General features: G+C 39.6%; 1 protein-coding gene across 4 annotated transcripts in view; it reads right to left on the bottom strand.

Moving 5' to 3' along the window:
• The window catches only part of rbfox1 (RNA binding fox-1 homolog 1), a 75277-nt gene that overhangs the window by 31018 nt on the left and 19670 nt on the right, over positions 1–24589 (bottom strand). For 3 of the 4 annotated variants that reach the window (XM_053443444.1, XM_053443448.1, XM_053443447.1), the window contains exons 3-8: positions 21024–21170; positions 20874–20927; positions 18853–18945; positions 14804–14864; positions 13000–13053; positions 10670–10802 (exon numbers count right to left, since the gene is read on the bottom strand). In XM_053443444.1, the coding sequence (XP_053299419.1) occupies positions 10670–10802; positions 13000–13053; positions 14804–14864; positions 18853–18945; positions 20874–20927; positions 21024–21170 (542 nt within the window). The remainder of the gene's footprint in view (positions 1–10669; positions 10803–12999; positions 13054–14803; positions 14865–18852; positions 18946–20873; positions 20928–21023; positions 21171–24589) is intronic. The other variant, XM_053443446.1, reaches the window with a different exon arrangement.

Below are 24589 nucleotides of genomic sequence, written 5' to 3'. Positions count from 1 at the left end.
AGTTTATCAACATAATCTAGAAGACTTCTCAGGGCGGCCTCTAAGGCTGAATTTGATTTTCTCCAGTGTCAATAGCAATAATAAATCATGTAGCCAGGATTTGAAGGAAGGTGGCTGGGAAGATTTCCATAAGAGAAGAATTTTTCTACGTGCAATCAAGGACGCAAAAGCTATGACATTTTCCTGCAGTGATGTGGTTACAAGTTCATCAGGAGGCACCCCAAAAATAGCTATCTGTGGTGAAGGACTAACAGGTATACCTAGGATGTCAGAGATAGATTTAAAAATTGATTGCCAGTAATTTAACAACTTGGAGCATGTCCAGAACATCGTCAGATTGCATGGCGTCCGAGAGCATCTGTCACAAGTTTCAGATGTCTTGTCTGGGTAAAGTTTGAAGAGTTTGTCTTTGCTATAGTGCAGCCTATAAAGTACTTTAAATTGGATAACAGAAAGTCTGGCACAGCTAGAAGAGGAGTTAACAGCTTTCAACGCCTTTTTCCAAAGAGCATCGGAAATGCTTATCTGGAGTTCAGTTTCCCAGCCGGCTCTGCTCTTATTTACAGATGAATCGTTTGTTGGTGATAAGAGATTATAGAGATATGAAACATGGCCCTTAGGCAACGACTTAGCCTGGAGTACCAGATCCATGCCGCTGAGGGGTGGGGCTTGTGGAAACTGAGAAGAGTAGGTTCGAGCAAAATCGCGAAGTTGGAAGAAGCGAAAGAAGTCTGTATTACCTAGTCCAAAGGTTGAACATAGTTGATTAAAACTGGCAAAAAGTCCGTTCATGTACAAGTCTCCCAGGCATCTCAGGCCTTTATTTTCTAGAGTTGCAAAGCGTGAGTCAATCTTGGCTGGTATAAATAAGTGGTTATTACGAAGAGGTGTAGTCTGAGGGAGGGAGAGCCATCCAAACCGTTTCCTGATTTGAGTCCAGATTTTTTATGTATTAATTACAATGGGGTTGGATGTGAAATTTGTGAGAGAGAGGGGGAGGGTACTACATACTAGTGCTTGAAGGGATGTGTAACATGAGCTCTCTTCCAATTGGCACCAGCCCTGTTGAGGAGAGGTGAACCAAAGTAAAATCTTTTGTGCGTTAGCCGCCCAATAGTACCCAAGGACATTGGGCAGTCCTAGTCCACCCTCTGATCTGTTCCTCTGGAGCAAGGATTTATTGGCTCTGGCTCGTTTACCTGCCCAAATGAATGTGGATATGATGCTATTGATACGGTTAAAAAATTAACAGGGGAGGTAGATTGGTAAGCATTGAAAAAGATAAAGGTACCTTGGTAAGATATTCACTTAAGTTTGCACTCTGCCTGCTAGAGACAGCAGCAAACGGCTCCATTTCTGAAGATCCTGTTTGACTGCATCAGTCAGTACTGAAAAGTTTTGTTCTTTCAGCGTGCGCATAGATCGTGTGATCATTATTCCTAGATATTTTATGCCAACCACGGCAGTCTTAAATGGTATGAGATGAGTTGGACTTTCTGTAGCTAGTTGGTTTATTGGGAACCACTCACTCTTGGAGATGTTGAGTTTATATCCGGAGAATATGCTAAAAGAGTCCAGGATTGAGAGAATAGATGGAAGGCTTGACAGGGGATCGCTTACATACAGGAGTAGGTCATCAGCATACAATGAGACCCGATGTTCCTCTCCATGTCTCCTTATTCCTTTAAATCCCCCTTCTGATTTCAATGCTATGGACAGCGGCTCAATAGCAAGCGCGAACAGCAGTGGAGAGAGGGGGCACCCTTGAAGAGTGCCACGAAAGAGGGTGAAAGGATTGGAGCGCTGTGTGTTTGTGCATACTAATGCCTGAGGAGATGAGTACAGTAATTTGATCCAGGACACAAAACGTGAGCTAAACCCGAATCGCTGCAAGGAAAATAAAAGGTAAGGCCACTCTATTCTATCGAAGGCCTTCTCAGCATCAAGTGAAATAACCATCTCCGGATCTGTAGGCGAGGATGGAGTATGAATGATGCCGAGAAGTCTCCTGACATTAGAAAAGGAGTGCCTCCCACTGATGAACCCCGTCTGGTCCTCCAAGATGATTAAAGGCATAATTGGCCCCAAACGGCTTGCTCAAATTTCCGCAAGTATTTTCACATCTACAGGTAGTAGTGAAATCGGCCTATATGATGCACAGTTTAGAGGGTCCTTGTCCTTTTTATAAATGAGTGAAATGGAAGCTTGCGTTAGGGTGGGTGGCAGAGAGCCCTGGCTGTATGAGTAGTTAAACATCTCCGAAAGTAGAGGGGCTAGCTGGTTAGAAAACCGTTTATAAAACTCAACGGGATATCCGTCGGGGCCCGGTGATTTACCACTATTCATTGAGCTTATTGCTTCTTTTATCTCAGAGAGTTTTAAAGGAGCGTCTAGCGCCTGATTATCATTAGGCGAAACTTTTGGTACATCTAGATTTTTAATGAAAGCGTCCATATGGGTTTCATCATCGGGGGATTCAGACTTATACAGTTGTTGATAGAATAAACTGAATGAGGTATTAATTTTAATATAGTCGGTCACTACCATGCCTGATTCATCTCTTATCTGGATGATTTGGTTGGATGCTTGTTTGGTCTTTAGCTGGTGAGCAAGGAGACGCCCAGCCTTGTCGCCGTGTTCATATAGTGATCCATAGGAACGGAGAAGTAGTCGTTCAGCTTCTGTTGTAAGGAGCAAGTAAAGTTCTGTCTTAAATCCAAGTCTTTCTTTATATAAGTCCGGAGTATTTGTTACTGCTAACGATCTATCCAGATCTGCGATTAATCTTTCTAGTTCTTCCTTACGCATTCTGCGTTGTTTATTTGCATAGGAAACATATGAAATTATCTTGCCTCTAAGAAAAGCCTTCAATGTGTCCCATAGCAATGATGGGGAGGTTTCCTCAATTTTGTTAGTTTCGCAGAAGACTGAGATTGAGTCAGAAATATGGTTACAAAATTTGTCTTCTCTAAGTAAAAGAGGGTCGAGACGCCAGGATCTACAATGTTTGGGTTTTAGGTCGAAACAGAGATCTAGTACTAAGGCTGAGTGATCTGAAACCGTTATGGGTAAGTATTGTACATGAATAAGAGAAGAAATAAGAGTTTTATCCACTAGGAAGTAATCTATACGGGAGAAAGAACGATGGGCGTGCGAGAAAAAGGAATATTGACGAGAAGATGGGTTCGTAAATCTCCAGGGATCGACGTAGCCAAACTGGTCCATGATGGCGGACAGGGTTTGTGACATCTTTAAGGGCGGAATAGTTCTGTGGCTCGATCTGTCAAGAACTGGGTCGATAACACAATTCAAATCCCCTCCAAAAATTAAAGTATGAGAGTCCAGATTAGGAATTAGAGAAAACACTGAATTGAAGAAGCTTTGGTCATCCCAATTAGGGGCGTAGATTGATGCCAAGATTACAGGCTTTTGGTATAACATACCAGAGATAATTGTATAACGTCCTTCTGGATCTGTGATAATATTACTGGAGGTAAATTGAACATTTTTTCTGATTAGTATGGCTGTCCCTCTTGTCTTGCAGTTAAATTGAGAGTGAAAGATTTGTCCTATCCATGGTCGGTTCAACTTTCTATGGTCAGTTTTTAGCAGGTGCATCTCTTGAAGTAGAATCACATCAGCATTCAGATTTTTGATATATGTCATTATTTTAGTCCGTTTTAATGCGGCATTCAAGTCCCCCATGTTTAAAGAGGTGAACCTTACCACTTGCCTACCGGTGGTCCCTCCATCTAGTGAGCCAGTCATATTACAGCAAAAGGTAGAGAGGGTACCAGGTCAATTCTAAGACGCAGACAGCAAGAGATGAGTGAAATAATCACAAATAATGTCAAAAACTTAATAAACCACAAAACAGTGAAGCTTGTCAATACTGGACACACAAAAAAGGTCTCTTTACCCACACTTCCCCCAACCCCCCCACCCCATCTGTGAGGAGACCTAGTCTCCTGCCCTTGCTCCCTCCTATGTCCCCCCCTGCCCCTAGGAATGTCATCCACTCCTAAACTGACTTGCTCATACTTCCCTTTCTGAAGCATCTCACCTCGAAGAATCATCTCAGAACCCATAACTGAACAAGTATTATAATGTATTACATAACCCTTAGAACCTTTAACAAAATACTTCAAAGTACCCCTCCAACATGAGGTGGATAGCAGACAAAAATAAAATATTCTGTGGAATGTAAACTATTACATAGTGAACTATGACCCATGTATAGTGTTGAATATAATTATTTACCCTAACCATATTAAGTAAGCCTTCGAAACCAAGCAGAACAGACCAATTCCTGTGCTTAGTTAAGCTCAACATTAGTCAAAACTTACAATTATTGTGCTTTACTTCATCTAAATAAAGACCACTGGCTCTGTAGAAATTGCAGCTTTAAGTAAATTAAGAGAAAATAATGCAGTATACTTCTGAACATTTAGTTATCTCATACAACCGATAGTCATTATGAGAACTGTAAACCATGAAATAAAATGAGAATAAGTACAAAAAAATAAATTGTCCGAGTGCAAAGTTAACTCAGTTTGCTGCAGGAGAGTGTCTTTGGATGAGAGCCCAGTCCCCTGGCGCGTTAGCTACTGGTTAGCACAATGATCGGCTATCAGTAGCCCTGAGCAAATAGTCTTCAATCACACATTGTCAATACACAGCATTTAACAACAGTCATACACTTTTGGTCTGCTATGCAGAATTATACTTAACGGTTATCTTACGCCTTACCGGAGCTGGCTAGCCTGGCTGGCTAAGCTAGTTGGGCCCCGGGCTCTGTTTGTATCTTGAGGCGAACGCCGCGGCCTCCTCCGGGGAGGAGAACCTCTTCTTCGTCCCGTCGCTGGGTGAAATCTGTAGGCGAGCCGGGAAGAGTAGTGCAGGCCTGAGAGCGAGGTTGTACAGTTCTGCAATCACCGCCCGGTATTTTGCGCGTTCTTCAACCACCTCTGGTGCGTAGTCTTTGAAGATCTGGACAGGAGCTCATTCATACTGTAGTTTTCCTCTTCTTTTGCGAGCCTCTCGTATGATCAGATCACTGATCCGGTAGCAGTGCAGGCGGATGATCACCGGCCGCGGCCGCGACCCTGATTGTGGCTTGGCAGTTAACGCCCTGTGCACCCGGTCAAGCTCTGGAGGGGACTCTAAGATCTCCTCCCCGAGAAGTTCAACTAACAGCTTCGAGAAAAACATAGTGGGTGCCGGGCACTCGATTGATTCTGGAAGGCCGATGATCCGGATGTTATTCCTGCGGCTCCGGCCTTCGAGGTCCCGCGTCTTCGCTAGTAGCTTGTTGTTGCTATTGGCTAAAGCTATAAGCTTCGCCTCCAGAGTGCGAATACGCTGGTCATCTGACTCTGCGCTGGTTTCCAGTGAGATGATACGTTGTCCATGATTTAACACAGTGGTCTGCAATTTCTCCAGTCTTGACTCCAGGGCAGCGAAGGAGTTTTTAAGATCTGTAGATATGCTGGCTCTGTGTTTTTCCAGCAGGTCTTCGATGCTAGTTAAACATGTGCTATCACAGGCCCTCGGAGCTTCATTTTCGTTTTTCTTTGTCTGCTTCGTTGATTTTGACATTATTCCTGGTTCCACGGTATAATAAGGAGTTTATGGGGCGTCAGTTCTTACTTGGGTCGTTCAGGGTATAACAAAAGTACGGGTTTTTGAAAAGTTGGGTTACGGGAGACCGAGACTCCACCGCTCTCACATGCTGACCAAACCGGAAGTGTCCCATGGGCATGGATTTTGATTCTTCCATTTCATCTTCTGTTCAGTCAGTGAAGAAAATGACTGCTCATCATTTTGTTCATATTAGCACAAAGAGAAAAAGAAAGACTTACTTTATACAAAAAATACAGTAAATCAACTTAACCTTTCTTTTAATACTTTTTGGCTACTCATTTTAATTACTATAATCATATTACAGTTCTGAGCAACTAGTCCTGTGTCACATGTCCTTAGAGCTGTACTGGAAAAAACTCAACTACCTGAGCCAGGTTATAACCAGATGATCCAGGATTATCAGTGTAAATGTCAGTGTTGCAGGTAACCTAAGGGTCCCTGAGCTCAGGTGGTAGTCTAACACTGTATGGTTGTGGTTGACACTGGCCAAATAATGGTAGTCAGCAGCTCTTGATTGTTGCTAAATTATGATTGGTGCAGTGAAGTATGGGACCTGACCTTTGTCCAACTTTGTGAAATCTGTGCTGAACCAAGCTTTACTGTTCTAACGTGTTCTAACAGACAGAAATGTTGATGTAGGACTGCAACATGCATATCAAGAAACTGCTTGAGATAATGTTCAATGCTTTTAAAGTAAGCTTCCATAAAAGTTGAGCAATATTTCTGCTAGTAGGGATGAAGCAAAATTATGATGAATGTTTAGGTTTAATAAGGGATCTGTTCTTGCAATACGTAAATGTATGTATCTCAAGGCACTTACATAGTGAGGTGGAGACCTTAAATCTTATAGAGTAAACAAGCAAGATACTGCTGCGTTTAATTTGAAGAGATTCTAAGGAGACCAAGCTTCCAGTTTCATTGTCTCTAATACCTGGTAACAACTTGACACCCAGTTATATTTGTAAATAAAACCTGAACAAAGTAATCAATTACTAAACTAAACTTCGAACATGTCTCAAGGACATAAAAACCTGGATGACCCGCAATTTTTTCTTATTAAACTCAGACAAAACAGAGGTTATAATACTTGGCCCCAAACACCTTAGAGATACATTATCTAATGATATAGCTGCGCTAGACGACATTGCCCTTGCTTCCAATGAAACAGTCAGGAACTTGGGAGTGATCTTCGATCCTGATTTATCCTTTAATAGTCACTTTAAACAAATTTCTAGGACCGCTTTTTTCCACTTGCGTAATATATTAAAAAAATTAGACATGTCCTTTCACAAAAAGATGCAGAAAAACTAGTCCACGCCTTTGTTACATCGAGACTAGACTATTGTAATTCATTATTATCAGGCTCCAGCAGTAAGTCGTTAAAGACTCTAGAGCTTATCCAAAATGCCGCAGCACGTGTACTGACGAGAACAAAGAGAAGAGAGCACATTTCTCCAGTATTAGCATCGCTACACTGGCTTCCAGTTAAATCTAGAATAGAATTTAAAATTCTTCTCCTCACCTTCAAGGCCCTTAATAATATAGCGCCTTTTTACCTTAAAGAGCTGTTAGTACCTTATAAACCCACTAGAGCACTCCGCTCCCAGAATTCAAGCCTACTTGTCGTCCCTAAAGTCTCTAAAAGTAGAGTAGGAGCCAGAGCTTTCAGCCATCAAGCCCCTCGGCTGTGGAATCATCTACCACTTTCAGTTCGGGAGGCAGACACCATCTTTTCATTTAAGAGTAGGCTCAAAACTTCCTTTTTGATAAAGCTTATAGTTAGAGCTAATTAGTGCGGAAGAACGTAACTTTTTCTATTTTATGACACATGACACACGGATTCTCCGGAATCCCTTTGCTTTATCACCCGCAGATCCAGGGCCTCTGTGGCCGCACCATGGATTGCGGTTTGTGGATGGCGCACCGGGGGTCGCAGTGTTGGATCCAGTGTTGCGGATTCTGAGTAATGTGGGCTGATCGTGGTGCTGGTTGCGGACCCTGTGTTGCGTTGGCATTGGGCACGGGCGGTGGACCAGGACCGCAGTGGTGGCTCGTGATGGGTCCTGGTGGGCGGCGGTGGACGGTGACTGAGGACTGGAGTGGAGTTTTGTCTGGATGGTGGATCGTGGTCTGGATGGTTGCTGACCATGGACTGTGATTGCAGCGGGACTGCTTGGCATGTCATGTTAGGGTTCCTTCGGGATGTCTACCCTCATCAAATGCTGCTAGAGACTTTAATCTTTAATCTTGAAGACTTTAATCTTGATGATGTTTTCCTGCACGTGGCATCTATTGCACTTCTGTCCGTCCTGGGAGAGGGATCCCTCACATGTGGCTCTCTCTGAGGTTTCTACGTATTTTTACCCTGTTAAAAGGGTTTTTAGTAGTTTTTCCTTACTCTTGCTGAGGCTTAAGGACAGAGGATGTCACACCCTGTTAAAGCCCTATGAGATGAATTGTAATTTGTGAATACGGGCTATACAAATAAAATTTGATTATTGATTGATTGATTGAACTTAAATGCCAAGGTGGCCCAGAGAGCTGTTTCACTCATTAAATTGTGTTCTGTGGGACTGTAGCACAGCTCTATCCACATATTGGCTTATTGACACGATGTTGTGTCAGGCTCCCTTAAAGACATCAGGGAACAAACACACAAAAACAAAACGGAGTTTCCTGGCTATATGTCACGTTCGGAGCCAACTCAATGCCACTTGAGACAAGCAGTTTTAATTAAAATACATCATGGTCCACATCAATAATTCACAATCTACTGCCACCATAGCAATTACGTAATGCAGCAGCGTTAATGAAAGAACAGTCTGTAGCAAATATCTCTTTTTCAAGATCATGCTCCTAAACTCCTATCTTCCTTATCCTATGTGACGGTTCATCTGCTGCGAGGGATGCTCATAATGGCAGTGTTGTCAAAGATTCACATATGGAGTGTAGAGTGTACTGTCCTCCCATAAAAAGCAAACCCTTAGTTCGATTGTGCAAGTAGCCAATTACAGGCCAAAGTTAAGCTGTATTGTTCACTGGCATTAGTTGTGTGAAAAGCCCCCAAAATACACTTTTGTTCTAGTGCCTGAAGTAACTATAATGAGAGCAAATGAGGAAATCAGGCTTTATTACATGCAGTGATATAGTCTGTGAAGAGAGGATGTTAGGATGGAACAAAGTGTTAGTTAAACTGTTAAGAACAGCTATTTGATTCTCATTCCCAATTGACTAATAACGTTGCTACTTTTAACCCTGATCACAAAGGTACTTTAACCTTAGCATAGGACATATTTAAACCCAAGCCATCATTTTGCCAATGTTGTTTTGTGTCTCACAGCTAACCAAACCTTTAACATAGCCTTGTCATATCACAGGGGGAAGTTTTTTAATTTTCAAACGTGATTATTTTAACAGATTGTCTTCGGCTTATCTGCTGCCAAAAGACTAGCCACATATTTACAGTCGGTTACAACAGAATGTTTCTAAATGGTAAGTTACACCGTCCTTATGTTTGTTCAAGTTTTAGCTGTACAGTCAGACAATGTAAGAGTAACGTCCCGAGTTACAGTAAGCAGCTTCACAATGTTGTTTCAATATGGAGTAATGTAGACTTTACTCTGTAGTCAGCACACTGACACGTCATGTCAGATGAAATAAATTGAAGCGCTGGTCTGGATTTTGTCATTTAGTTTAAATACAAGTTAATTAACTTTCAGTTGTTCACATTTAAGGCAATATCTTATTGGCTCCTATTATTGTGCGATCACTGCATTCAACTTCTTCTATCTTCAATAGAGCAGTGAATAGCAATACATATTTTATTGAAATTTTCTGGAAATTCAGGGAACATTTTTGGGGATTTAAACCTAATAACTGTGAGCAGAGGAAAACAAATCCTCCTCCCACTCTTATAAATATATTCCCTACCAACCTCCTTTGTGTTCATCTGCTTGCAGTCATAGAAATAAATGAAAAGAATCAACATAATAATGGTAAATCATATAAAGGAGAGGCGGTGGACTAAAGGAGAGGCGGTGGACTAAAGGAGAGGCGGTGGACTAGTGGCAGAAAAGGTCTCTGGTTCGTCTCTGGTTCGACTCCACGGAGAAACAACAAAAAGACAAACCTGTCCAAAAATCGAGGAGGATTCTTCCTACCCTGTCTAGTGCCCCTGAGCAAGGCACCTTACTCCCCAAACATCTGCTCCCTGTGCGCCGTACATGGCTGCTCACTGCTCTGCGTGTCCTTCACCAGATGGGTTAAAAGCAGAGGTTAAATTTCCCTGCCTGCATGAGTGTGCCTGTGCATGTCTGTGCATGTGTTTGGGACAAATAAATGTATCTTATCTTTATTTACCCACAATACACAGCTCTCCTTTGCTTTTGTTTCGGGAGTCAGCCTTGGAGGCTCAGTCAGAACTGCTGCTGGGGCATGGAAGTGGCTTTGGTTTGTTGATTTGATTTTTTCCTTTCTTCTCTGGGGGATACCTCCCATTTCTGCATGAAGTTGGCCTCACCAAATAGCACAACAGTACAAGGTCAAATTGTTAGCCATTGCTCATGATTCCATGCAAAGGTACAAAGGCACATGCCTATTGCATGGGGCGGCTGTGGTTTAGGGGTAGATTAGTCGTCCTCCAACCTAAAGGTTGGCAGTTCGATCCCCAGTCTGACCCATCTGCATGCCGAAGTGTCCTTGGGCAAGATGCTGAACCCTGAATGGCCCCCCATAGAATAACAAAGTGCTGCGAATAGATGCACTGTGTGAATGGGTGAAGGTAAAACTGTACTGTAAAGCGCTTTGAGTGGTCATCAAGACTAGAAAAGCGCTATATAAATACAAAACCATTTACCATATTGGTGGACTAAGCATTCTGTGGAAGTTGGGGAGTGCAATGTCATATCAGACGAGACGTGGCATCCATCAATCTACTGACTCCGAACTTTTCATTTGGGAAGGGAAAGACAGGAGATACCAAAAAGGAAGCAAAGACAACAGGACAAGAATGAGAAAGGACGCTCACCCTCCATAAGCTGGCATATGGGGAGGCGGTGCAGCTGCTCTAAACGTATTGTATACTGTCCTTCCTCGTCCCCGTAGGTGGGCTCCTCTGTACGCTGCCGTTGCACTGGCTGCTGGGAAGGGAAAACCTGGTACTGGAGACAGAGAACAGAAAATTATGCATATTATCTCCTAAAGAGGGATGCATGGCCGGTGCTTTGCTTCTTGCTATTGTGTACACCAAGCTCCATATCAAGAGCAAAGAAGAGTAGTTATGGATAGAGTCATTGGTGTGACTTTAAGGGTGGCCAGGGTCACTCGGCCCTAAAATCAAGGTGACAAAAGATGAATAGGAACAATTACCAGCCTCACTCCTCTCCTTGTCTCTCTTTGGGAAACTCTTATCCTTTGGCTCAAACCCTCCATTTTTCATCAGGTCAATGAATGATTCACTGTTTCTATTAGCATTTTATTAGATCTCCTTTTGGAAGAGATGTATAATTAGGGTTGGAAATGGCACCTCGATCTCCTTCTCAACCTTCACTCTCCCGAGCTCTCAAATTAAGCTTTGTGTCAGTCGCCCCCCATTAAGATTGATGATAAGTTAATAACAATACCGTGCAATAGCTCTTCTCCCCTGTGCTCTCTCTCTCTCTCTCCATTCTTTCTTACTCTTGATTTGTATTCCCCAACTAAAAATAGAAGAACAGTTTGTACCTTCAATCCAAGATTGAAATGCTAATGTCATCTAGAGTTTCACAGCTTTTTGTGATGTATCATTTAACACTACTGACATAACTAACCAAACATAAGCTTCCATTTTTACTTGCTGTTTGCTGCTCATGGCTTAAGTTTAGGCCATTTGACTGTTTTCCTGTGTCCACATAAGTTCAAAACCTTCAAATTGCTGCATGTAGCTACAAAGATAATATCTTCTATGGTAAATGATTTACATTTATACGGGTGCTTTTCTTGTCTGTTGACCACTCAAAGCACTTTACGCTTGATGTTCTAATTCAATCATACACACGCACACACACACAAACACGCGCAGTTAAGGGCTCAGAATCTGTCCGAGGAACAAAAAAAACAGGGTCCTCCTGATTAGTTAATAACCTTCTACCTAATGTTCAGATTGCGTTGAACCAAAAATGTAAAACTTGACCCAATAACTTATATCATGGATATGGTTCCATATTATATAAGCCCAATAGTGGAAATGCTACAACCCTAAAGGTTCCAGTCTGATCGAGCGATATTATGCCATCTGACGCAATTTGATTTAAGGTTGCTGTTAGTCAATTCTTCAAAAAGCATTGCTTAACTTCAAACAAGATAAGACCAAGGAATCTCAAGTAGTTTTTTGAGATTTTATGACAGGAAAACACCTTTATGGTTGTATCCATTTTATTTGTTTTGGCTAGCTCGTCTGATGATCAGCAAGTGGACTAATTGGTGGGAAGATCTATTAAAGATCAGGACATCATGTGGTGATTTGAGCTGTATCAGAAACAATCGTGTCGAACAATGTGATGTTTAATTCCAGGTATGTTAGTGTGGAGGGAGACAACATCTGATACTGAACTAAAAGCAAAGCTGGCAATTCTAAACTTAATAACAAAAATACCAATACAGAAAAAGACTGAAAAGTGGACACTCTATGCACATGTGCACATAAACACAAAAACAAGCATTCCCCAATGGTATTTAGGGGAATTGAAAGGTGAGATAAAGGTAAATCAAAACAAAGGCATTTTGTATTTAAAAGAACATGGGGGTGAATTAGGGAAATGAATGTCTGCTGAAAGTGAAAATATTGATTTTAATTTACAAAATATATTTCATACCTTTTAATGTCCTTGCAAAAATGAACAATAAGATTTTCTTCTCTCTTGTCCTTTACTTTGCTTCATTCCTCCTCCCCTCTAGCACACTCTTTTATCTATCTATGTTCCTCTTATCACAAAATACAGGTACTTTTTTTTAGCCATAATGGCCGTAGTTAATTACAGGCTGGGGGCTGGGAAGTCGGTTAAGGGTTGGGCAAGGTAAATGGTGGAATGGCCAAGATTGCAGAGAGTCTGTGGGTGGAGACAGTGCAGTGTGTGTATGTTTTGCTGAAGAGATGACAGTTTATTGTTAAATTTGTGCAATTCAGCACAGTTCTGCTCTGCTAACAGATTTGCTTGGTTGCATGTTGCTTTGAGGTAAATAGAAAGAAGTGATGAAGGGCAAAATAAAAATCAGGATGGAGTTGAGGAGGACAAATGAAGATGTGGAAAAAACACTGAAGAATGGGGAAGATAATGACAAAGGGGATTGTGACAAATGGAGAAGGGCATGTCCTCTTACCTGCATAGAATTCTGGGCTGTAGACAGCGCTGACCACTGGATTTAACTTCCAGCCTTAAACAAGAAAGACAGTGCGATAAAGTAACAGACAATACGTAAGAGACAGAGCAGTAATTTATCATGCTTAAGTATATGATCCATATGTTCTGAATGAATTTGGATCTACCTAGAAATGAATCCTGCTAATGAATCCAGAAATCAATCTGTCTGTCTGTCCTTCAGTTTTCTTGACAAGCATTGATCTACTTCAAACCTGCTGAGTGTATTACGAAGGACTCAAGAACTGTTGTGTCAACTGTGATCTGAACAGAATGTTTCTTTTGTGAATTTGTAAGAAGAAAACATTACCTCCAATAGGCTAGTTTTCTGATTTTGTGAATAGGACAGGCACATTTTAACAGTGGTGTGTGGTTAGCATAGCCTCAAATATCACTCATCATTCCATCTAAGTCATGTTCATTGCCATTTATGTGTCTATTTTATGGGTAATCAACAAATGACAACCTCATTTTAATTTCGAAGCTTAAACTGGCTCAGTCGTTTCTTTGGAACAATGTTACATCCTGACTCATTTCACGGGAATGATCACACCAGCTCAGCCAACAAAAGCTTTGAATAGGTAATTGATCAAGATACATTCAAGTTAGCTGTCCCAAGAAAAGCTTAGACTGAAGAGGGAACTTCATGTAGTTACCTCAACTGCCTTGACCATTAGCACAGTTTTCTATACAAATGTCTAACTTGGGAATATCTCACTGGTGTTTTGCTTCCCTGTGAAACCACAACATTTAGCTGCTGAAGTCATAGCTGAGACAAGGTAAAGTGGGGCTGTGACTTCCAAAAGAATGTATGTTCTAAAAGCCATTAGTTTGTGTGCAATAACCACACTTCAACATACACTAGCAACTGAATTTGATTAGTGATTACTGTGCGTTGTGTGCGGTAGGTGTCAGTCTATGAGAAGTTTTCAGCCTGTGTAACACAGTATGAACTAAACTATATATTAAAACATCAGAGGCTTAATTGACATACAGAGGTGAATTTTGGAACATTTGGCTTTCTATGCCCTGTAGCCAGATGGCCAAAGAAGTGTGGTATATAGGAAAGTTTTAAGAAACACCAATGCATTTAGAGGTTGAAACACTGTCGTGTAACTTTGGTTTTATGTTAGGGCTCTTTGTCTGGGAAACAGGCTTCTTAAAAAATGTATCATGTTTTCCAGGAGCAACTACAGAAAAACATCCCCAATATGATGCTGACACCAGCACTTCCTCTCACTTCTCCATCTCCAATGTATCCTTTTCAAACTCTGGCCTCCTAACCCTAATAAGCTGAAAAGTATTGATGTAAGAATATATATATTTTTTTACATACTATAGGTATTGCTGGGTTGTTTTTGTACATCTTCAGACTTTTTCCCTTCATCACAAGCCTTGGATGTGTGTGATATTTTGACAGAATTCCATTCACTGATTTAACTGAACTGGAGATGTTCAATCACTTGAAGGTGTTCTTGTTTTCATTCTCTGACTTGAGCTTTTCAATTACTTTTTCCAAGGTTACTTGACTTGCTGGTCATGGTCAAAGGTATTCACATTTACTGTGAGCAAACATATTTTGTAATCAAAAATTATAATCAGTGTGGATCACGTTATCTGTTATCACTTTAAAAGTAAGGGGTTATTGTCTGTTTATCATGGACAGTAGTCACCTTCGATTAATTCAATGTTGTAAAACCCTAAAACCTGAAAAAGTATGTGGTTGAATATTTGTTATTTATAGTCGCTGTAAACATGGACCTTACCATTTGCATATGGGTTTACTGTCTTCTTATTTGTCATTACTCTGGCTGTTGCATTGTTGACCTACAGCAGGTAAACAGAGAGCTCCATAAGTTATGATACGTATAAGTCAGTAGTAAATACAGTAATGTTAGAGTAAATCTTCATGCAAAGTTTCCAAGAGATATAAACAGAGAAAACAGTATAATGTGTCATGGCAAACACCCTAGTCACCCGTGTGTTTTCGAAATTGCATTCAGAAAACGCTTAAAACACAACCAAATCCAATCAGTTTTCTTTCTCATTTTTATATTTTCTATTTTATGACATTTTCCAGCATGCACTCCCCAATTCTAGAGCCATTTCAATAACATACAGATAAAAGTTTTTAAAAAACTGATGCACTTGGCATAAATATGTTTTGTAAATGTACAGATGCATGCGGTGGGGAGAAAAAGGAGGGGAAAATACAGAAAAAATGTCAGTGGGCTAATAGATGAGAATATGTCGGGAGCTTTATGCAACATTCAGTCAACCAATAAAAAATGAGAAGAACTGTTGTGACAAAAGCAACACAAAGCATTCACACTCAGACAACAGCCTTTCAAATTCATTGCAAAAATAAATCTTAAGTTAAAAATGTCAACCTAATAAAACAGATACTACTGAAATAAACCAACCACGTCAATCACTCAACCAATCAAATCATTCCAAATTCAAACAACAGCAAACAAAAAAATAAGGGTGCATTGTCTACTAAAATAAGACAAAATAAATAAATGGGTTTCCAACAATCTGTGATGTGCAAACGGATTCATGTCTCAGTCAGTATCGCTCGCACACGCAGCTTTAGGAGAACACTTAGTGAATGGACACACGCTGACACGCAAGAAAATATGTATGTCAATATACAGCATCAACCCAACCACAATTCAAAAAGAAATCTAACGTGAGTTTTAGCGTTGCAAACGTTCCAAAGGGAGAGGAAGAGTGAGAGGAAATGCTGGCAGAATGGCTTGCTCGCCCACACTTACCATTCCCAAACCTTTGGCCCCTCCCACTTGTTTGTGTACTGTTACCGCTGTAACTGTGTCGGATGGGGCCCTAAACAAGCTACCGTTGGAAAGATGGTGGGGGAGTATGGGATGAAAAAGGGATAAGCAGCATCTTACTCAGGTGGCCAAGAAAGTTTTGCAATCATTCCAGTGCACAAACTCTCTTTCAGCTCTCTGTAAAGCAGAGTTTACCTCCCACCATATTGTCTAGACAAGTTGTTGTCAGCCATCACACTTAGACCAAAATCTCATCTTATGCATTTAACTTAAGCTTTTTTTCACATCTTTACAAATTTCCCAGGAAATAATGCATCTTGATTAAGAAAATCTGGAAAATTTAGGTCATTGATATCTATGAGTATTTTCAGTTTGGTGATTGAATCTTAGTGGGCCTTTGGAGTGCCATTCTAGTCGTGTCATATTTTGATGCAACCTGAGCCATTGCTTTAACATCTATTATTTTCACTGCCAGTGAATCATGTGCTTCGCTTCTTTAAGTAGAGCAACATCCTGCAGATGTGGGATCATGGTAATAATTCATTAGGATAGCAACTTAACCTTCTTGTTATTTTAACATTTACGGCCAATTTGATTGTTTTATAAAAATCTCCAGAAAATAATTAGAATATTTATCATTACCCAAGATTATGTTTCAGGAGGTTTGTGTTTCTTTGTCAACTACGTAAATAGAAAAATAAAAAACTATGCAGTATTAATATCAGTTCGAAATGTATATGTTTGAAAATATTTAGAGATGTTGAAAATTAATTTGGGTCATACAAAAATATTCTGGGCATTGCAGAGAAATGGGCAGATGGGTGGAAGCTGAGAAGAATTAACATAACTAATCAAACTTTGTCATTGCAAACATGAGGGCATGGCAATCTAGATGATTTGAATAACTTTAATGATAATTGCTGTTATACTTGAGCAATTATAGATGAGCAACAATCCAGAAATTAAACTGAAATCTTCTCTCTATTTTTCACTTCTAACAAGTGGATAATGTATTGGGGCTGTAAATGAATTAGCTGATGATTATGCTTAAGTCATATTTGGAAAAGATTGACAGTAACACAGGAGTTGGACAATTAACTATTTACTGTGGTTCCAAGAAATTCAACTCCTAAATCGGGAAAGTATTTTAGACTTATATGAGTTGAGTTAGAAATGGTCTTCAGAATCCTGATTCAGTCAAATCTGAATACTCAGAAACTGAAATTATATAATTCCTAGCAAATTATGTTCGATACACTAATGAGCTTTAGTTGGTATGCAACAAGGATGTAAAGGGCTAATGTGGCTCAAAGGAATTAAATATGAGAATGTGTTGTCAAAGGTCAGGCAAATAAGTGGATAATTGGTCAAATTCAAAAACAGGGAAAGGGCTATCTGCTAGAGCCACAAGATAAACATTGTAGTTTTGAGAAGGAGAATGATTCAGGGAAAGAAGAAGGTCCAGTGTGTAGGAGACTGCGCAAGGTGCCTGGGAAGAACTTCTGTAGTTCCAAATAAAACAAATAATGCCCCAAAGCTATGTGTAATAAATTCATAAAAAAGAGGAATATATCACTATAGGGCCGTCTGTTTCTCATAAATAGGGAGGGTAAGTAGGGAAGTGAGTCGGTACAGGGGTGAAGGTCCATCTATGGACTCACATTGTTGTGGCAAAAATTATAATGGCAGTTTTCCTACAGAATCTTGAGGTCTTGAACTGGTACTGCTGTGGGCTTGTATTGGTAAACATTTTTTAATTATCTAGCGCTTTTCTAGTCTTGATGACCACTCAACGTGCTTTACAGTACAATTGGTTGCCATTTACCCATTCATGCACACAGTGCATCTATGGGCAGCACTTTTTCTATGAGGGGAAATTTGGAGTTTAGTATCTTGCCCAAAGATACTCAGAACACACTTGATTGACTACATATCACCATTAGAAATGCCTTAGAGTTGCTCAGAAAGAGCTCGACAGCAGAGATTAGGGCCTTCCTTTGCCTGCTGTTACCTACATTAAACAGGATAAGTGGATGGAGGTGGTACCAGGGAACTACAGCTTTTTTAAGGGTATAATCATACAAATATATTAATTAATATCTGTGGAAAGGTTTTTCGAATGGAGCATTGCAAATGTGATAGATGGAAGCAAACCCAAACGTGGTGCAAAAAAGCAATTCTTTTAAAGTTTAAGTATTTGGGTATTAACTTTTTAATGCCTGAACCCATTTTTGCATATTGCCAAATCTTCCAAGTCATTTAAAATTATGTAATTCCCTCCTGAAGTGCAGCCCATGTAGTAAAGTCCCCATTGTCCAGACACGGTTCTGGACTGTGCAGATTCTACAAAATGGTCTAGAGTTAAAATGTGGAGGGAATTAATAGGATGAATAGTATGAGTTTATTGAGTGTTGGGTGGAAAGTAATTTACACGAGTAATAAGTTATAGGTTAGTGTCAATGTCTTGATTTAGTCCATTGAGTGGAAGATATTGAAAGAGCCTAATGTAAAGTCATTCCACTGAGTCTGGTACGTTGTAAACCTTGCATTTTGCTCTCCCTGTGTCCTCTAATTCCTAAGCACTTCCTCTGTCCATGGATAAGCAAGATTTCCTGACTGGAACTTAGTTGCTTTCTTTTTTAAGCATTTATTACATCTTTGTCAATGGGCTGGGTAGTGTAGATTTAAAATTGTAAACCTTTGGTAAGGTCCTTCACAGTATAAAATTAATTAAAATAGGAAAATAAAATAAAAAGTAGACTAACAAAAAATATAAGTCTCTTACAAACAATAATGATGGACAAGTTCAACATTTACTTGTGTTTTGCTTAATGAAACTGCTAGAAAAAGAAAAGGGAAATGATTAGACTTTGATGTCATGAGAAATATGGCAAAATCGGACATGGCAGTAGACTTGTCAAACACACACAGACCTCACAGATACCAAAACACATATGCAAAAAATGTAAAGGGAGAAAGAGACGGGGAAGAAGTCCAGATAAATATTTGAGAACATGCACCTCTATTTTACGACCTTCTACCACGGTGCCGTGTAATTTCTCCCTGGCTCTGTCGGCATCCACACTGTGCTCGAATGTTACAAATCCAAAACCCTGCATGCCAGACAGAGGGAGGCAAGAAAAAACATTCACATTATATTCAAAAAAATGTATTAAACATTACAGTGAACTGTGGCTTACATCAATAGGAACACATTAAAACGTTCAACTTCTACTTCAGTTGTTACATTCCAATATCCCATAATAGTTATTAAATATGCACTTAGGTTGCATAACCTGATGACCTGTAACTCTAATAAATAATGTAGCTAGCAACTCATTAGCTCTTTGTACAGTTAGCAACATATGCACCGCACAATAACACTTCGGCCTTAAGGATTATAATAACATGTTTCAAAAATAAATGCTTTCAAGGGGAATATCACAATTGCATTTAAATGTTAAACACACAGTACATTGTCTACCTATATTTCATAGTTGAAAAGCATATTCCCTCTAATTAAGTAATTACATATGAAATTAAATTCAACAAAAGAATGAAGGGTGTTATTTATGGTTTTGCTAATGGCACTAAGAAAAATAAACTGTTATATTAGGAAACAAAGAACAATAGCCAAACCTAAAAATACATTAAGATGAAAATTAAACATCTTATAGGAACTTCAGGACTTTATCAATCGATCAAATTTTATTTGTATAGCCCATATTCACAAATCACAATTTGACTCACAGGGCTTTAGGAACGTCATCATTGATGAACAACATTCAAGAAGAAGAATGATCTAATGAGGACGTTGTAATATACCAGTATTGATCAGCCATGACTCTGGGTTGTTAAGGAAATAGAGTGGAAACTTTATTTATATACTTGACTTTGAACATCAACCTACAACATTGTCATCAATACCAGCATCCCTCAATAATGTGTTTTATCACAGTAGGTATCATTGAATGAATTTATCTCGTTGTACTAATGAAAAAGAGGTTGGACAATTGTCCTGATTATATGAGATGTGAAGGAGAGTTAAGGGTCCCAAACTAAGTTTGATAGGTTTTTAAGAAAACGACCAGAAGTCTCCTCATAGCTAGACGATTTGAATCCTGGTGTGGCTGGGGTCATTCTGTGTTGAGTTTGCACCCTGTGCTGTGCTCATACATCACCTGTTATAGCTCAAATTAAATAATGATAATAATTCCTCTGCCTAATATAATGAAGGGATGGGAGGAATACCTGAAAAAACTGACAAAGATAATATGCACTACCAATACTGTTTCAAAATGTAACTACCCAGGAAGATAACGAAATTGCTAAAGGGCAAAGACCCTCGTGAACATCTGTGATTTCCAGGGCGTACAAACGACCTGGAGTTGAAATGGATGTAAACTGATGAAGAGGTTTCCGTCTTTGTTTTTACTTTAGCTTTTTAACATAACCGATAGGTCAGTTTATTGTGTTATCCCATTTGCTTATGTTTGTGATGATTAATTCCAACTTTTTGAGGTGACAGTTCAGCTCCTATTCATGTTAAGCATGTACTACTACTAATGCTGCCTCAGCTTTACTGCAGACTGTGGCGACCACACCTCAGTACGTAACCTCCTAGCAGGCAGGAGCTAGTTATGCAACACCGGTGGCGGAGTGGTAGTAGTACATCTGTGTCCGACTGTCGTCTTCTTCAAGGGCAGACAGACCATGTTACTGCTGAGGCTGATTCTAGCCATTGAACCTGTATTTTGTGTAAATACAAAGGGTGATTTTGCCTGTGGTCAATGCAAATGTTTGTGGTGGCTAATTCCAACTTGTTGAGATCAGTGGTTTGCTTTGTCAATGCGCATGCATGACTCTGACGTGTGGAGCTTCTGAAGGAGCATTGAAGGGCGGAGTGTGTTTGTTTTGATCTTAAGTTCAAATATCAGTTCAAGAATTACTTGCCTCACCTTAAAGCTGATACAATATAGGAGAGCTAGAAACAGTTAATACAAAATCTAAAAAAGATAAAGAATTAAAAAGTATCAAGTACCTTGGAACCGCGCTCGTTGAAGATGATTTCCACATCTAAGATTTTTCCAAATTGCTGTAGAGACACAAGCAAAACATTAATGCTGGATCAATTATAGTTTTGAATATCATATTCATGTTGCTATATGCGCATCAGATATACGGTACTTACACCGAACATTTGCCTGAGATCTGGGTCTCTGAACCTGAAGGGGATGTTGGAGACATGAAGTCTCTTGGGTTGGGCCTTGTTATCTGTGCTTTCAGGTACAGCCTGTGTTGGTGGCTGACTGTCCGTATGAGCGGCATCATCTGTCTGCTGGAAAAGACAGAAGAAAGGAAACAAATGAAAGATGCAGAAAAGCCCTTCCAGCATCTATGATCACATTATACTACCTACTTATAGTTTTCTTGACAATCAAAGCAGGAGGATATTTTCTCTATATCTGGAGTTATTTAAGATTTTGTGTTCTGGATTCGCCAGAATTCATATTCCCTAGTAGGATTCCCTCTATGCAGGAGTTCCATTGTAGACACATGGATGATTTCTAGAGGTGGAAACCACAAACCACTTTATTTTTTATTTTTTTTGTGATATTTTATTTTTCCAAATATTTTCACAATCCAAGAGAACATGCAGAACATACAGAGCATACTACATTAAACATTACAAAAAAATTACATAACAAAATACAAATATAGATGGAATAAAACTAATTAAATAAATTTTGTAAATAATTCCCCCCACCCAAAGAGAGAAAAAAAAGAAAAAAAGAAGTTGGTGCATAGGATGACACATCACAGAGAAATACCGCAATGACACAGTACATAGCGTAATTCAGAGCTCCAAATAATTTGTCCTATGGTACTGTTGGTGGTGTATCCATGTACTCCAAATAAGGCGGCCAGATTTTCAAAAATAACTTATATTTCTTTCTGAGACTATATGTAATCTTTTCAAGAGGAATACAACTGTTCATTTCCACAGACCACCTGTCTATGAGAGTCGGGGAATCAGACTTCCAAGTCATTGCTATACATTTTCTGGCCACACATAAAGCAATTTCTGCAAATTTAATTTGGAGCTTCGTTAAAGACCCGTTGAAAGTTGTGAAGTTTCCCAGTAAACAAAGCTCAGGATCCAACGGAAAGGGAACTCTTATGATTTCCGATAAGGCATTACAAAAGTCATACCAAAAGGACCTCACCTTTGTGAAAAGCCAGGTACAGTGTAGGAAGGAGCCAACCTCTATACCACATCTGAAACACATTTCTGACAATTCAGGTTTGGATTTATGTAGCTTCTGTGGGGTAAGGTACAGTTGATGAAGAAAATTATAAGGCACAAGTCTGTACCGGGCATTAACCGTTGCTGACAGACTGTTCTGGCACAAAGCTGACCAGAGTTGTTCATCAATTGCTATATTCAAGTCTGATTCCCATCTCATTCTGGATCTGTGTAATCCTGGTTTTGGGCACTCATTCATCAACATGGAGTACATTTTAGAAATAAATTTGCACATATTTCCCTCATGAAGCATTTTTTCCACATTAGTTAACACAGGTAGAATCATTTCAGGGCCCAGGTTAGTTCTCAAAAAAGATCTTAACTGGAGGTAACAAAAGAAAGTTCTACTGGACAAGTCATACTTTCTCTTCAGTTCTTCAAAAGACATGAGACATCCTTTATCAATCAGGCTTTATCAAAGCAATCTTCCAGATGCTGGATTCCCTTGTCATGCCAAGTCTCCAGAATCTTATTTTTTAGAGTCATGGGTATAAGTTAATTTTGTCTTAGAGGGGTTTTTGGTGACAGTCTCAAATTCAGCCCAAGATTTTTCTGAACTTCACACCATATTTTAATCAAATGTTTCAAAATAGGATTATCTGTCCTGTTGGATAAGGTTTTGGAGTTCCATTTATAAATAAAATCACTGGAAGCTCCCTCCTTCAGAGGATGAAGTCCAATTTGTATCCAAGAGGGGGCAGCATCACCGCCAAAAAGTGACGAAATATATCGCATCTGGGCCGCTAAATAATACTTTTTAAAATTTGGCAATCGAAAACCTCCCAGGCTAAAATCCCATTTTAATTTTTCCATTGACACCCTTGGGATTTTACCGTTCCATAAAAACTGTCTAACGTGTTTGTTGAGTGTTTTAAAAAAGGTTTCAGGTAATGGAACGGGTAAGGACTGGAAAAGATATTGCAACTTCGGGAGGGTATTCATTTTCACACAGTTTATTCGACCAATTAGAGTAATGGGTAGGTTCCTCCATCTGTCGAAGTCTTCCTCGATTTTACTCAGCAATGGGAGGTAATTAAGTTTGTATAAGTTTTTAAGATCATTGTCTATAATTATTCCTAGATATTTAATGTTCTGGAGCCACTTAAATGGGGTTGTTTGTTGGTGTTCGGTGTGATCAAAGTTCGTGAGTGGAATAATTTCACTTTTATCCAAATTGACCTTGTATCCTGAAATAGCACCATAGGTGTTTAGCAGCGTCTGTAATTTTGTGAGAGAGTTACCCGGTTCTGTTAGATACAGAATTACATCATCTGCCAGGAGATTAATTTTATGATTTATTTGGTCCACTCTGAACCCCTTTATATCTGGATCCCGTCTAATTGCTTCAGCAAGTGGTTCAATAGCCAGGACAAAGAGTCCTGGAGACAGAGGACATCCCTGTCGACTCGATCTACTCAAGGGAAATGCTGCCGAAGTCTGTCCATTTGTGGTAATTTTGGCTCTGGGTTTATGGTAGAGTGTTTTCACCCAATTGATAAAAAATGGCCGAATCCAAACTTGTCCAAAACTTTGAATAAATACGGCCACTCTAGCCTATCAAAAGCCTTTTCAGCATCTAATGCTACAGCTACACTAGGTTCAGATTTAGATTTAGTTAGGTGGATAATATTAAAGAGTCTGCACAGGTTATTGGCTGATGAGCGTTTCAAAATAAAGCCACTCTGGTCTGGGTTTATTAATTTTGGCAAAAGTTGGCCAAGCCTGTTTACCAGGGCTTTGGAAATCAATTTATAATCTGAATTCAATAATGAAATGGGTCGAAAAGAGGAACATTGTAATGGATCTCTATTTTTTTGGTGAATCACTGTGATTATGGCAGTGGAGAACGATTCAGGAAGGGTTTGAGTTTTAGATGCCAAATTAATCACATCCATTATAAGGGGGGTTAGTAAGTCCTTAAATTCTCTGTAGAATTCAGGGGGGAAGCCATCCTCTCCCGCGGATTTATTGGATTGTAGTGAGCATAAGGCCTTTTCGATTTCTTTCTGAGTGAAGGGCAAATCAAGATTCTTTTTGTCTTCATGGCTGAGTTTCGGCAAATCAATAGTGGACAGAAATTCATCAATCTTAGATAGATCCTCTGGCGATTCTGATGTATATAGATTTGTATAAAATTGTTTGAATGCGCTGTTAATTTCTGTTGGGTTGTGTGAGATTGCACCAGTTTCAGTTTGAATTGCATTAATTGTCCTTGAGCTTTCCTCTGTTCTCAACTTCCAGGACAAGATTTTGTGAGCTTTCTCTCCCAATTCATAATATTTTTGTTTGGTTCTTAAAATGTTTTTTTCAACCTTATAAGTATGTTAAGTATTGTATTTTAGTTTTTTGTTAACCAGTCGTTGGTAAAGTTCTTTAGACCCAGATTGTTGAAACTCCTTTTCCAATTTCAGAATATCTGCTTCTAACTCATTTATCTCTGCCATATATTT

The sequence above is a fragment of the Pleuronectes platessa genome, chromosome 16 (genome assembly GCF_947347685.1).
Source record: "Pleuronectes platessa chromosome 16, fPlePla1.1, whole genome shotgun sequence".
NCBI classification, from domain to species: domain Eukaryota; kingdom Metazoa; phylum Chordata; class Actinopteri; order Pleuronectiformes; family Pleuronectidae; genus Pleuronectes; species Pleuronectes platessa.
The sequence above is the reverse complement of the archived record's forward strand: the minus strand, read 5'-3'. Positions and strand labels throughout refer to the sequence as shown.